The sequence below is a fragment of the Geotrypetes seraphini genome, chromosome 7, assembly GCF_902459505.1.
Source record: "Geotrypetes seraphini chromosome 7, aGeoSer1.1, whole genome shotgun sequence".
In the NCBI taxonomy this organism is placed as follows: domain Eukaryota; kingdom Metazoa; phylum Chordata; class Amphibia; order Gymnophiona; family Dermophiidae; genus Geotrypetes; species Geotrypetes seraphini.
In genome coordinates this window covers 63936441-63951242 of record NC_047090.1, presented here as the reverse complement: position 1 = coordinate 63951242, position 14802 = coordinate 63936441, and the positions used below count along the sequence as shown (strand labels likewise).

The 14802-nt window shown below is 44.1% G+C and overlaps 1 protein-coding gene across 3 annotated transcripts in view; it reads right to left on the bottom strand.

The window, feature by feature from the left end:
* TTLL12 (tubulin tyrosine ligase like 12) overlaps positions 1-14802 on the bottom strand; it is a 212588-nt gene that overhangs the window by 22948 nt on the left and 174838 nt on the right. For all 3 annotated transcript variants that reach the window (XM_033951183.1, XM_033951184.1, XM_033951185.1), the window contains exon 12: positions 8544-8612. In XM_033951183.1, coding sequence (XP_033807074.1) covers positions 8544-8612 — 69 coding nt within the window. The remainder of the gene's footprint in view (positions 1-8543; positions 8613-14802) is intronic.

Below are 14802 nucleotides of genomic sequence, written 5' to 3'. Positions count from 1 at the left end.
AGTGCCCCATTGAGCGAAAATGGACTGGAGAGTCAAAGGGTCGAGAGTCCATTCGTGGGGCTGGAGAATTCTGCTGAGATTGTCCGCTAAGGAATTCTGCTCTCCCTGAATGTAGACAGCTTTCAGGAATAATTGGTGAGTTGTCGCCCAAGACCAAATCTTTTGGGCTTCGTGACACAAAAGACGAGAGCCTGTCCCACCCTGTTTGTTGATGTAGTACATTGCAACTTGATTGTCTGTGTAAAGTAGAAGAACTTGAGGAAAGAGAAGATGTTGGAAAGCCTTGAGGGCATAAAACATCGCCCGGAGTTCCAGGAAATTGATGTGATGTTTCTTCTCCTGAGCCGTCCAAAGGCCCTGAGTTTGAAACTCATTCAAGTGAGCCCCCAGGCATAAGGGGAAGCGTCTGTGGTGATTATCAGTTGATGAGGAGGTAGATGGAACAGAAGACCTCTCGAGAGATTTGAAGATATCAACCACCATTGTAGAGATTGACGAAGAGATGATGTCACAAATATGTGTCGTGAGCAAGGATCTGTTGCTTGGGACCACTGGGTAGCTAGGGTCCATTGAGGAGTGCGCAGGTGAAGACATGCGAAGGGGGTGACATGAACTGTCGAGGTCATGTGACCCAAGAGTATCATCATTTGCTTGGCAGAGATGGAGCGTTGTGGAAGCACCTGCTGGCATAGAGATTGAAGAGTCTGAAGACGGTTGGACGGCAGGAATGCTCTCATGAGGACTGTGTCCAGGACCGCTCCTATGAACTGAAGTCTCTGAGTAGGGATGAGATGAGATTTGGGTAGATTGATCTCGAACCCCAGAAGTTGTAGAAAAAGGATGGCAAGGAGCACTTCCTAAGAGGAAGTGGCTTTGATTAACCAGTCGTCCAGGTAAGGGAAGACCTGAAGATGATGAGAGCGTAGAAAAGCAGCCACCACAATGAGACATTTGGTGAACACTCTGGGAGAGGAGGCAAGGCCGAAGGGTAACACCTTGTACTGGTAATGACAGTGATTGATCATGAAGTGGAGGTACTGTCTGGAGGCCAGATTGACCGGTATGTGAGTGTATGCCTCTTTGAGATCGAGGGAGCATAGCCAGTCGCCTTGATTGAGAAGAGGGTAAAGAGTGGCCAGAGAAAGCATTCTGAATTTTTCTTTGACCAAGCATTTGTTGAGATCGCGAAGATCTAAAATGGGTCTGAGATCTCCTGTTTTTTTGGGGACCAGAAAATAACGGGAGTAGAATTCCTGCCCCTTCTGATCGAGAGGAACTTCTTCTATGGCGTTCAGAAGAAGGAGGGATTGAACTTCTTGGAGAAGAAGGGAGGACTGAGGAGTGTTCAAAGCAGACTCTTTTGGCAGACTTAGGATAGGAAGAGTCTGAAAGTTGAGAGAGTAGCCGTGGCGGATGATGTTGAGGACCCACTGGTCCGAGGTGATGATCTCCCAATGGCTGATGAACAGAGAAAGATGTCCTCCGATGGGTTGAGGAAGATGGGCGGATGGTAAAACACTGGCTATGCCCTGGAGAACGAAGTCAAAAGGGTTGCGTGGACTTTTGCTGAGAAGGAGGTTTCACCTGCTGCTGCTGTTGCATGCGAGGAGGTTGCCTTTGTTGTTGACGCTGCCGTCTGGGCTGCTGAGGAACCTGTGGTAAGGATCGGGCCACATAACGGCGTTGGTAAGCTGATTGCTGCCGAAAAGGCCGGACAGGTGGAGTCTTCTTCTTGGTCTTAAGAAGAGTGTCCCAGCGAGTCTCATGTGCGGATAACTTTTGTGTGGTGGAGTCCATGGAGTCACCGAAAAGCTCATCCCCTAGGCATGAGGCATTAGCCAGGCGATCTTGATGGCTGACATCAAGCTCTGAGACTCGCAGCCAAGCTAGACGACGCTTGGCAACAGACATGGCCGTGGCTCTGGAGGTAAGTTCGAATGTATCATATATCGAACGGACCATGAACTTCCGAAGCTGGAGAAGAGAGGACGAACATTGGCGAAAAGCAGATCTCTTGCGGTCTCATTCAGAATTTGGCTTCTCAAAAGAAGCCAAATTCTGAATGAGATGCTTCAGATAAAAAGAGAAATGAAAAGCATAATTCCCTGACCGGTTAGCCAACATAGCATTTTGGTATAACCTCTTACCAAATTTGTCCATGGCCTTCCCTTCTCTGCCAGGAGGGACTGAGGCGTACACACTAGTTCCCGCAGACTTTTTTACAGTAGATTCCACCAATAGAGACTCGTGTGGAAGCTGCGGTTTATCAAAGCCAGGTATGGGGATGACCTTGTATAAGGAGTCTAATTTACGAGGAGCTCCTGGAATAGTCAAGGGAGTCTCAAGGTTTTTATAAAGTCTCCCTTAAAATATCATGGAGGGGTAATTTGAGAAATTCCCTTGGAGGCTGGTCAAAGTCCAGTGCATCAAGGAACGCCTTGGATTTCTTGGACTCAGCCTCCAAGGGAATAGAGAGAGACTCACACATCTCTTTCAAGAAAGAGGTGAAAGAGGCAGTATCTGGTTTAGAGGATGGATCTTGAACAGAAGGATCCTCTTCACCCGATGAACACTCACCCTCAGAAAGAAGAGGCTCTTCAGTATCACCCCACAGATCAGGATCCCTAATTTGGGAACTGCGATCCCGAGACTCCGGTGTGGAGGGTTCAAGGTGTCGGGTTTTACGTACCGACTTACCCGACCTCAAAGAAGCGGTACCGGGAGAAGTTAAAGGCTGTATCGGTGCCGAAGTTTGAACAGCCTGATGCAGCGCTCTTGGTTCCGGTGCCAGAACCGGCATTGGAGACCGAGGAAGCTGAATGGATCGGTACCGATAGAGTGGAAGCGGACAATAGAGGCTGCTCCACTATCGGTACCGGTGGCTCAGACTGGACCGGGACTGGAAGGTTCGGTGCCAATAGAGCAGGAAGGAGCTGCTGCAACTGCTCTTTAAGTTGCACCTGAAGGACGGCTGCAATTCGCTCATCCAGTGAAGGCACCGGTACCGCTTTCTTTTTCTGCGGTACCTGTGGTGCCGCTCGACGCCCAGAGGATGAGGAACCCGAGGACGAGGGACTCACCTCTATGGAGGCGGAGCGTTTTCGCGGGCGCCTCGTGGTTGGCAGGACTGGACTCGCTGCCACAGAGACCGGAGGGCGCTCCAGCAGGGAAGGCTTCTTAGCCGGCTTACCTGATTGGAGCTACACCGGTGCGGTGTTGTGCGGCGTCGAAGAAGTGGGTGCCGATTGCGAAGGAGCCGATGCCGGTGTCGATGCCGCAGAGTCAGCCATCTCGGCACCGAAAAGTAATTTCTGTTGAATTTGACGGTTTTTCAACGTTCTCTTTTTCAATGTGGCACAACGGGTGCAGATTGAAGCCCTATGATCGGGACCCAGGCACTGTAAACACCAGTTGTGTGGGTCGGTCAGAGAAATGGGCCGTGCACACCGTTGGCACTTCTTGAACCCTGGCTGAGGGGGCATGATTGTAAAAACGGCTTCTGCCAATTCGAAGGCCGAGGCCTCGATGATGGCAACAGGCCCCGCCGGGGCGAACCCGAAAGAAAAAATAAAGGGTTTTTTTTTTAAAAGAGAAAACAATGACTCAGGTTTTATTATGCCTAATATTATAGATAATGGCTGATATGCATATCATATCTCATAATGTCAATGGGCTTAATCACCCCATCAAACGCCAAAAAATTTCTCATTATATCTCTACAAAACGTCCTGATGTTATCTTTTTACAGGAAACCCATCTTCCCTCTGCAGCTGCCTCTAAATTGCTTATAAAAGGATTTACCTCCCATTTCTTTTCGCCAGCTACAATTAGGAAAAAAAATGGAGTCTCCATTTTCTTTAACAACAAATTGCAGATTGTCATCAAAAATCACAAGACTGATGCAGAGGGCAGATGGTGTCTGGTACATGCTGTGTTGCACTCAGTTGAATATGTCTTCTTAAACATTTACGCTCCTGTCATAGATGATCCTGATTTTTTCAGAACTCTCCAGCACATTCTTATGGATTTTGACTCTTGTTCCCTTATTATTGGAGGTGACTTTAATCAAATTCAGGATTTGATTCTGGATAGAACGTCTTCCTGCAAAATTACCAAATCCAGATCGTATGTAGAACTCCATAACCTTATTGATAATTTCTCCTTAACTGATCCATGGAGACTTCTTAATCCTAAAGGCAAAGAATATTCTCATTACTCTCCCCCACATAACACATACACCAGAATTGACTATTTTCTTCTCTCTCCTCATCTCACCCATTCTGTGACCAATGTCATTATTCATCCGATTACCCTCACTGACCATGCTTCCATTTCTCTCTTCTTCACGCTTTCCTCAACCAGAACACAATCTTCTTCTTGGAGACTTAACAATCATCTTCTCCTGGATGAAGATATTGTTAATAAAGTTCGTGCTTTCACTGCTGAATTCTTTACCTTCAATACTGTCAGTACAGAAATCAGTCCCTCTATTATTTGGGAGGCTTACAAAGTCACCCTTCGTGGGGAACTAATTAAGCTCTCTTCTTGGAAGAAAAAACAATTGCTGAAGAGAGAAAATGAATTGGAAATGAACATCAAACAAATTGAATCTCAACATATTCTTGATCACAGTTCTGATCCTCTTACCTACCAGCATCTCTTGAAACTAAAGTATGAATACAATTCTCTTTTATCTTATAAAGCTAGACAGGATCTTTTTCTGCACTCCTCTGGTCACTATTTAGGAGATAATTTAATGGGGAAATCTTTAGCTAAATATCTTAACACTAGATCAAAGAAACAACACATTACTTCCATACAAACCTCCTCTGGCCATACTGTACTCTCCACTACTGACATTGCTTCCCAATTCGAACTCTTTTATTCCAATCTTTACAAATCTGAATCTACATCTTCTGATTCTGATATTGATGCATTTCTAGCACACATTGACCTTCCTCTTTTAAATGATTTGACCAAATCAGATCTGGAATCTCCTATTTCTACTTCTGAAATTCACCTTGCTATATCATCTCTAGCAAAAAATAAGGCACCTGGTCCTGATGGTTATACAAATGAGTTTTTCAAAAAATTTAGTGACTTACTATCCCCTCATCTTTTAGACTATTATAACTTTATTCACAGCTCTCCCGACAAACAACTTAAATTTGCTGAAGCCACTGTAGTAGTTTTTCCAAAACCTAATAGAGATCCCACCCTTGTCAAAAACTTTAGACCTATTTCCCTTCTTAATCTAGATTATAAAATTCTGGCCAAAATCCTCTCGCTCCGTCTCAATAAAGTAATCTCCTCTCTTATTCATAAAGATCAAACTGGTTTCATCAAATCTCGCTATATTGGAGATAATTTGCGTCTCTTTCATCATATTAACGCTCATGTTAAACTCCTATCTGATCCTGTTGTGGGCATTAGTATAGACGCGGAGAAGGCATTTGATCGCGTAGAGTGGTCTTTCCTCCTACGGGTCTTACATAAATTTAATTTTGGTGATTACTTCATTGATTGGATTAAAACTCTTTATAAGCAACCTACTTCCCGTATCCTCATTAATAATACCCTATCTAATAGTTTCTCTCTTCACAGGGGAACTAGACAGGGGTGCCCCCTTTCACCGCTTTTATTTAACCTTGCGCTCGAACCCCTTCTTGCATCCATTCGTGATTCTGATCTAATCTCTGGTATACCCTCTTATTCTAGACACATTAAACTCGCTGCATATGCTGACGATGTTCTTCTCTTCATCAAAAATCCACTCACCTCCCTTCCCGCTCTCATTCGATTAGTTGATCAATACTCCCCTTTTTCGGGGTATCTTGTTAACTGGGAGAAATCGGAAATTTTCCCACTCAATGATATTGTCACACTCTCGGACCTGTCCTCCTTTCCATTTAAATGGTCTTCTTATGCCATTAAATATTTGGGTATCTTGATTCATAAAGATCCTTACCACACAATGGAACTCAATGTTAATAGAATCAAACAAATTGTCACTGATACTACTTCCAAATGGTCACCTTTGTTCTTATCTTGGTGGGGCAGAATAGCATCGATCAAGATGACTCTTGCTCCACAAATTTTATATATTCTATCCTTGTTACCTTTTCGTTGCAAGAAGTCTCTATTTCTATGGATTAATAGGAAATTGTCTACTTTTATTTGGAACAATAAAAAGCCTCGTATAGCTTTATCTAAATTGATGGCCTCTAAATTGAATGGTGGAATGAATCTTCCTGATTTTTCTTTATATCAAACAGCCGCCCTTGTCAAATATGGCGTTAATTGGATTCATTTACCTCCTCCTCAACACATGCCTTCTTGGTTGGAGTTCGAATCCTCTATAAGTTCTCCATATCCTCTATATATTTGGTGTACTATGAATATTCCTAAAAGCCTGAGGATGTATTCGCTCCTGAGTGCAACACAGCAGGCCCTTCATACTCTTGATTCCTTCGCTGATGTTTCTGTATATAATAGTCCTCATATGTCACTTTGGGATAATCATACTCTCAAACATAATGGAAAATCATTATCTTGGAAGAAATGGCAAAAGGCTGGTATTTGGTCTGTCTCTCAACTCTTTTGTGATGGTCAAGTGATTCCCTTCTCTCAACTCTGCATCAAGTACTCTCTATCTCCAGCTTTGTATCCACAATGGCTCATCCTCACTGAGACTATTGCCACAGTAACTCTTGTCCCGACTGATGAACTTTCAAAATCCTCTGTGATTCATTGGACCTCTTCAGTTGCTCTTTCAGGAAAAGCGATTGCTACCTTTTATCACATTATGAGAGATGGACGCTACGCCTTCTCACCTCATTCCATGCATCATTGGGATACCTTGTTGACCATCCCTACCTCTGGGGTTCGCTGGGATCTTCTCTGGTCCAGGACTAATCGTCCTTTCATGTCCTCCCGAATATCTCAATCTCTCTACTTCCTCATGTGGCATGCAATTTGGACTCCCTTACGCATGTGTAAAGCCAAGTTGAAATCTGATGCGAACTGTTGGCACTGCTCTGAAATTGAAGGATCCTTGGATCATATGTTGTTTTCTTGCCGGTTCATTAGACCTTTCTGGACTCGTGTCTGGTCAACTATTCAAGAAATAACTTCTTGCTCAGTGGACATTTCTTTTGACATTGTCATTCTACGATCACAACATCCTTGCTTTGCCCTGTCGCTTTGCCCGACAAGACTGATAGATGCGATGATCTCCATTGCCATTATGCACATACTTAAGAATTGGAAATCGGCCGACCTGCTGGACTATACCTTTTGGTGGAATTCGCTTTGCTTATATCAAAAATATGAACAATATGCTTTTGAAAAACGATGCATATCTAAAGTATCTTCAGGTACCTCAAATCCTACCTCTCCTTGGCGATTCCTAGATTCCTTTATACATTCTACTTCATAGACCACTTAAGTATCTCTATTTTTGATTTACCTCTTCCATCTTCTTCTTCTTTTCAAATTTTCCCTTTTTCTGATATTCAGTCTGTCATATACATCTTTATTGTATTTGGTTTGAATTGTCAGTTCATATATACCATTATATTGTTATTTGTTCATATGTACCAGGTTGATGTATATGAAACAGAATCGTACTGATCTATTTTACTTTACTTATGTTTCGTTATTTTATATGAAAATTCAATAAAAATCTTTTGAACTAAAAAAAAAAAAAAAAAGAGAAAACAATGAAATAATAATAAAAGAAGGAAGATTTACTTCCTCACAAGATTTTCACGAGCGGGAAGGCGAAAAAAAGGGCTTTTCAACGGCTGTTGAAAAGAACGCGTCTTCTTAGCTCCGTGGAAACTAAGAAACTGGGGACCGCGCGCCTCCGTCAGGCGGGAAGGCACTCGCGCGTGCGCGGTGCAGCCTGCTAGAACTTTCCAAGTTCTTAGAGTGCAATCACTCTAAAATTGTCCGTACCGGGGCTCTGTCGGTGCCGTCACCCATCAGTCAAGAATATGCTGCCTGCTTGTCCTGGGATAATTATCTTTACACATGTAGAAAAGGAATGCGCCTTAGGCTCGACAATTTCTCTTGGTTAAATACAAAGGCAGCAAATGATTTCCTACAGCAGTGTTCCGCAAACTTTTCTGCATTGGGGCACGCGGCCGCAAGACAGTGTGACAAGAAGTGTACGGATGTCTACATCCACGCATGCGCGGAGGCCCTCCGCCCATGACCCTTAACCTGTCCCTTCGCCGGTGGGGGGAGAGGAGAGGCGATGGCGAGGAGGAAAGTCGTCGGTGACAGCTGACAGCCTACAGGATGTACCTCTTGCTGCGAGAGGCACGTCCTGTAAACAGTCAGCCGGCGCCTTGCAGCACACCTAGAATCTGATATGGCACAAAGCAAAGCAACAACTGCTATCACTTGTCTCATTGTCCTGCTGGTTCTCCATATGAGGTCAGTCTATTTCTTCTTTTTTTTATTATCATTATTTCCCCACATTAGTTTTTCCATTCAGTGATCTCGAAGGAGGGAATACTAAAAAAATTAAATTGTACCTGTATATCTTTCCAGGGACATTCTGGGTACTGCTTCTCAAACAAAGGAATAAATTCATCACAATTAATCTGAAATTAATTTTAAAATCAAAAGTCAGTAGCAGAAGATCATCTGTTTCTGTATTGCAATGAGGCACTTCATTCCATTTATGGAAACATTTTCAACTTGGGCTACTGTTAAAATGTGTTATTTTACCATTAACCCCAGTTATTAATAGCTAGATCTTATTTCATAAAATGGGACTTTTGCTAAAACAGCATGAGTTAAGTGGTAAACACACATAATAATGTTAGCACATGCTGAGAACGACACCACTATATCTGAAAGCAACAGCTTTAGAAAATGTATTTGTCCTGCAGGTAAGCATAAGAGTAGCATATGAAAGAAAATCTGAATACCTACGGTACATTTCCACTTAAGGGGCCTTCTCCCATAATAAAGAAGTTGATTTAGGGTCCCTTTTATTAAGGTGTGCTAATGGATTTAGCACACACTAAATGCTAAGAAGCTTATTTTATTCCTTTGGCCTGCTTAGCATATAGCATGCGCTAAATCCATTAGTGCAATTTAGTAAAAGAAGACTTAAATCATTTTCAGGTTGTAAGGACCCAGAAATGGTTGTGAAAAAAATATCAAAGTAGTACACAGCTAAGTATATAATTTCACTAGAAGGACAATTCTATAACAGGGCACTTCCAATTAGGTGCACCAATGCTGTGGGGAGTGTGTATTTCATGATGATTTCTGGGTGCCCTAATGCTGTTAAAGAATACTAGCGTAAACCTGCACTGGCGCACACCTAAATTTAGGCATGCCTATTTAGAGCAGGTCAATGGCATAAATAGTCAATGCAATGAGTAATTTATAGTTTTGTGTCAAGTTGGAGATATGCCCATGCCTCTCCCATGCCCATGTGTATACTCCACCCCTTGCAGTTATATGTTATAGCACTTACATGCAGAAGCAGTGGCGTACCTAGGGTATGTGGCACCCGGGGCCCATCATTTTTTGACACCCCCCCCCCCCCCCAAGGAAAAAAAAATTTTTTTTTTTTTTTTTTGCATTAACCATGAAATGGAATAAATGGTCAGAATAGAAACAGGCATTGAAAATTTTCTTTTATTGAACCTCATATATGAAACCATTATTCCAAACATAACAAAACATAAATTATGTCTAAATTGTCATGACATTAGAAGTACATATGGAGTAGTTGCAGGCAGTGGCGTACTTAGGGTATGTGGCACCCAGGGCCCATCATTTTTTGACACCCCCCCATCTATATGAAAAATATGATTTTTAGTACCAATCTACATATCGCACCACAAGAGTGTACCTAGGAAAAGGCTGCATCTTAAACACTGCAGTGAGCACTAGAACACCAACACATACATTGTAAAACTAAACAAGCCAGATCCCGCACAGTCAATTGGTCCTGTAGTCAATGCCAACTGAAAACTATGTCTTTTTCATACACACAGAACAGAGATACACCCTCGCCCAAAATGGAATAATCACAAACTAAAAATAGAAATATGTAGACAAAAGTTAAACTGATCCGCCAAGAAACCAGACCCTGGATACAATGCAACACCACAAAAAACAGTAACACATGTCCTCTAATACAGTGCAAAATATAAAGACAGTAGATGTAAATTTGAAAAAACTGATACATAACAATCACCACTTTATAAATTAACAAATAAAAATAAAACAAATAATGAGATATAAAAAAATACAATTTTATTGGACTAATCCCCGTAAGCTCGGTCCCCATCCCCGCAAACCACCTGATTCCATCCACACAAGCCTTGAATTGTTTATATTAAAGTATAAAAAGAAACAATATTCTGTACAATTGTCAATTTATAAATCAGCGTCTTCTCCCCACTCTCTTCCCCATTTCCCTTCAGCATCCTCAGCCCACTCTCTCTCCACTTTCCTTCAGCGCACGCACATAAAAACAAGCAAGTAATTTTATATCATTTTCATTCTATTCATTCATAGAAATTAAAGTCTAGATAATGCCAGTCACATAACAAAACATGATTTTACAAAAATAATTCCCTGCAGTCAAGCCTGCAAGGATTATTAGATGTCTTTCACCAGTTCCCCTCCCTCCCTCCCCCTTACCTTTGTGGCCAAGTCAAAATGATCTACCAACAATAAAATTTTAAAAACACAAAGCACGCTGTACGCAGAGAAAATGTTAATTATCATTTATATTCCGCGGGTTTTCAAAGAGGTCAAGGCAGATGACTTTATGCAATGTCACCTCAGTAACAACTATACAAAAATAGACAAATATTCCCCCTCCCTTTTTACTAAACTGCGATAGCGGTTTTTAGCGTAGGGAGCTGCGCTGAATGCCCCACGCTGCTCTCGACGCTCATAGGCTCCCTGCGCTAAAAAACTCTATTGCGGTTTAGTAAAAGGGGGCCATAGTGCAAAATATAGACAGCAGATATAAATTTTCAAAACGGACACATTTTGATCACTAAGTTGAAAATAAAATCATTTTTCCTACTTTTTTGTCTGGTGATTTCATGAGTCTCTGGTCCTTCTTCTGATCCTTCTTCTTTCTCTCTCCCCCTGGCTCCCCTCTTTATTTCTGCCTTTCTTTCTCTCTCCTCCTGGCCCCCCTCTTTCTTTCTGCCTTTCTTTCTCTCCCCCTTGACCCCCCTCTTTATTTCTGCCTTTCTTTCTCTCCCCTTGGTCCCCCTCTTTCTTTCTGCCTTTCTTTCTCTCTCCCCCTGGCCCTCCTCTTTCTTTCTGCCTTTCTTTCTCTCCCCCTTGACCCCCTCTTTATTTCTGCCTTTCTTTCTCTCCCCTTGGTCCCCCTCTTTATTTCTGCCTTTCTTTCTCTCCCCTTGGTCCCCCTCTTTCTTTCTGCCTTTCTTTCTCTCTCCCCCTGGCCCCCCCTCTTTATTTTTTCCTTTCTTTCTCTCTCCCCCTAGCCTGCACAAAGCCATCGTGCCGATTTCTCCACTTCCACGATTCTTTCCCTACCCTCACCCCCAAGCCAGCAGCCGATTTCTCCCTGCTCCTTCCCCAATGTCCTGATGTCCTGAACTTCATCGGGCAGCAGCAGCATTCACAATTCACTGATGTTGCCCGCTTCAGGCCTTCCTCTCTGTCGGGTCCTGTCTTCATGAAAACTGGAAGTAGGCAGGACCCGGCAGAGAACAAGGCCTGAAGCCGGCAACAGCAGCGAATTGTAAACGCTGCTGCTGCCCGAAGAAGGTAATGGAGCACCGAGGCAGTCCGCTTCTCCCCCCTCCCAGCCGAACCCCCGCTGACCCTCCTATCTCCCCCCCCCCGTGAACCTTTCCGACCTTCCCAGCGAGAGCAGCAAACCTCCTTCGCGGCTTTCTCCTCCCTCTGCTGCGTTACTGATGACGTCATCAGTGATGCGGCAGAGGGAGGATAAAGCCGACGCTACTGGAGGGAGGTTTGCTGCTTTCGCTGGGAGGGTCAGAAAGGTTCACTTGGGGGGGGGAGAGAGATAGGATGGTCAGCGGGGTTTCGGCTGGGAGGGGGGAGAAGCGGTCTGCCTTGGTGCTCCAAGGCCTGGCGCCATTACCTTTTTCGATAATGGCGCCGATGCTGCTTTCGCTGGGAGGGTAGGAGCGCGATAGGGACCGGGCCAGCTGTGCACCCCCCCCTAAGGCGGCACCCGGGATGGACCTCCCCCTCGCCCCCCTTGGTACGCTACTGCCCTGGGGAAACAGCCTGCAACAAGATTGCGCGATGCCAGAGATCTTTGCCTGCTTCGGCTGTTTCCTCCGCCGCGGTCCCGCCCCTCCTCTGACATCAGAGGAGGGGCAGGACCGTGGCGGAGGAAACAGTCGAAGCAGGCAAAGATCTCTGGCATCGCGATCTTGCTGCAGGCTTTTTCCAGACGCGACACCCGGCGCAGGGGGGGGGTAACTGGACCGGACCGGGAGCACCCCCTCAGGGCTTGGTACCCGGGGCGGACCGCCCCCCCCGCCCCCCCCTTGGTACGCCACTGTGCAGAAGTGCCACTTTTCTGCATGCTTGTGCATGCAAGGCACATACAACTGCAAGCACTTAGTTATAGAACTGTCTAGTGGTCTGAAATTTAGAAAAACTAGTTGGCAGTAGGGGCATGTAAGCAGATATAAATGACATGAATAATGACCCACAATGATCAAACACTTTTTAATAAAGAGCCCCTTTTGCATTAATATTAGTCTTCCTTTAGCTAATCTATCTTAATTCAAGTTTGAGAGGGGTCACAAGACACAAATAAGCTTCAAATTCTGGTTAGGTTAGGCTCACAGTAAAGAATTCTATAAAAGTGCTCAAAAATGAGTATGCTGGTAACGGGATGATCCAATATGGCGGATGTGTAGCGGTGGCGTCCCGGCTGCTCTTTTTACTTCAAAAATATATTGCCTTTTGCTTCCTAAAGACCTTACTAACATACTAAGAGGAAAGGGGTCATGAGAGTATCTCAACCCATGGCCCTTACCGCCTCACTGACACAACAGACGCTTCAGCATTTCTTTGAGCAATGGAACGCCGCTGACCCTCGGACTTCCCAGTGGCGACTGACTTCTGCGTCGGCTCCAAGTGAGGGAGCACTCGAGCCATTGGAACTGGAGACATCTTTGTCACTGCCTACGGTCTCTGCACCACTCTATCTAGTGGGCGGGCAGAACAGCGACTTGTTCTCCGGAGGCAAGGAGGGAGTTGTCCCGGAGCAGGTAGTGGGCGGAGCTACACTCTTGGCTGGAGAGCAGGGGAGGAAGAACTCTGAGGGAGCTGAAACCTCAGCAAAAACTCCTGCTAACACCCTGGATATCCTTCTGGAGGCCATAAGGTGAATGGAAGAGAAGGTGGGGTAAACTGCTTTAGATGTTCAAGCACTGGTAACTAAAGTAGACTCCTTTACTTCAAACATTGAAAAAGTGAAACAAGAATGTTTAGAGAAGTTAGATCTGAGACTATTCCTTTGAAAAACTCCATTACTACTATAATTAGATACCAAACCACTCTGTTACGCAAGATAGAAATGATTGAAAATTATAATTGTCGTCTCAACTTGAGAGTATTGAACAGTCCTAAAAATTTTTTCTATGTTGCCGATTGACGTCTTCAAAAAATTTCTGGTGGAGAATTTGTCTTTTCCACTAGATCAATTACCAGCTATAAATAAGGCTTATTATCTACCAACATCAAAAATAAATAGTGGCTCAGAAGAATTACTTGTTTCTGAAAATCTAATAATAATAATAATAACAGCTTATATACCGCAGTACTGTGTATCAGTTGATATTGACTTTCAAAATGTAACAGTAGTTTTGAAAAATTCTTTAATGGATGTAAAGGACAGAGCGATGTTAATTGTACATTTGAACAAGATCTCAATTCAATTATGAGGTTATTCTTTAAGAAAATAGGTACGCCTTTCTGTGGTCAACATATATGGCTACACTATGATGTTACAAAACAAACACGAGAAAGGTGTAAGCTATTTCTAGCAATGTGAGAAGATATAAAGAAGTGGGGGGCTACTTTTACTTTAGCTTATCCTTGTAAGTGCATAATTAAGTACAGTCAAACCTCGGTTTGCGAGTAACCCGGTTTGTGAGTGTTTTGCAAGACGAGCAAAACATTCTCGCAAAACGTGCCTCGCAAACTGAGTGTTGACTCGATTTGCAAGCACCCCCCGATAACCGGCATCGTTCCCCCTCGCTCGCAAAGGGCCCCCTCCCGCTCGAATTGGCACCCCTCCCCCCCGCCCGACCAACTTTAACTCACCCCCCCTTTGGCACCGGCACGCAGCCCACAAGTGCCGGTGCCGCTTGAAGATCTTCTTCTTCCCAGTCTCTGCCGGCTTTGAGCATGCATTTGCACATGCTCAAGCCCTTCTAATTCTCCCTCTCGCAGAGAATCTTGGCGAGAGGGAGAATTAGAAGGGCTTGAGCATGCGCAGATGCCTATTCTCACAGGGGTGCCGGATCACGTGGGGGGGGGGAGCAGCGCCCTGGCCTCGGGGGGTGGGGGAACGTATCAAAGCGAGTTTCCATTATTTCCTATGGGAAACTCTCTTTGATAAACGAGCATTTTGGATTACGAGCATGCTCCTGGAACGGATTATGCTCGTAATCCAAGGTACCATTGTATATGGGTTTAAAATATGTTTTTTATGCACCTGACCATCTAAGATCCTTTTTGGACCTTAAGGGGCTAATCAGAGGTAGAGAATCTAGCTCTAAAAATTAAAATCTG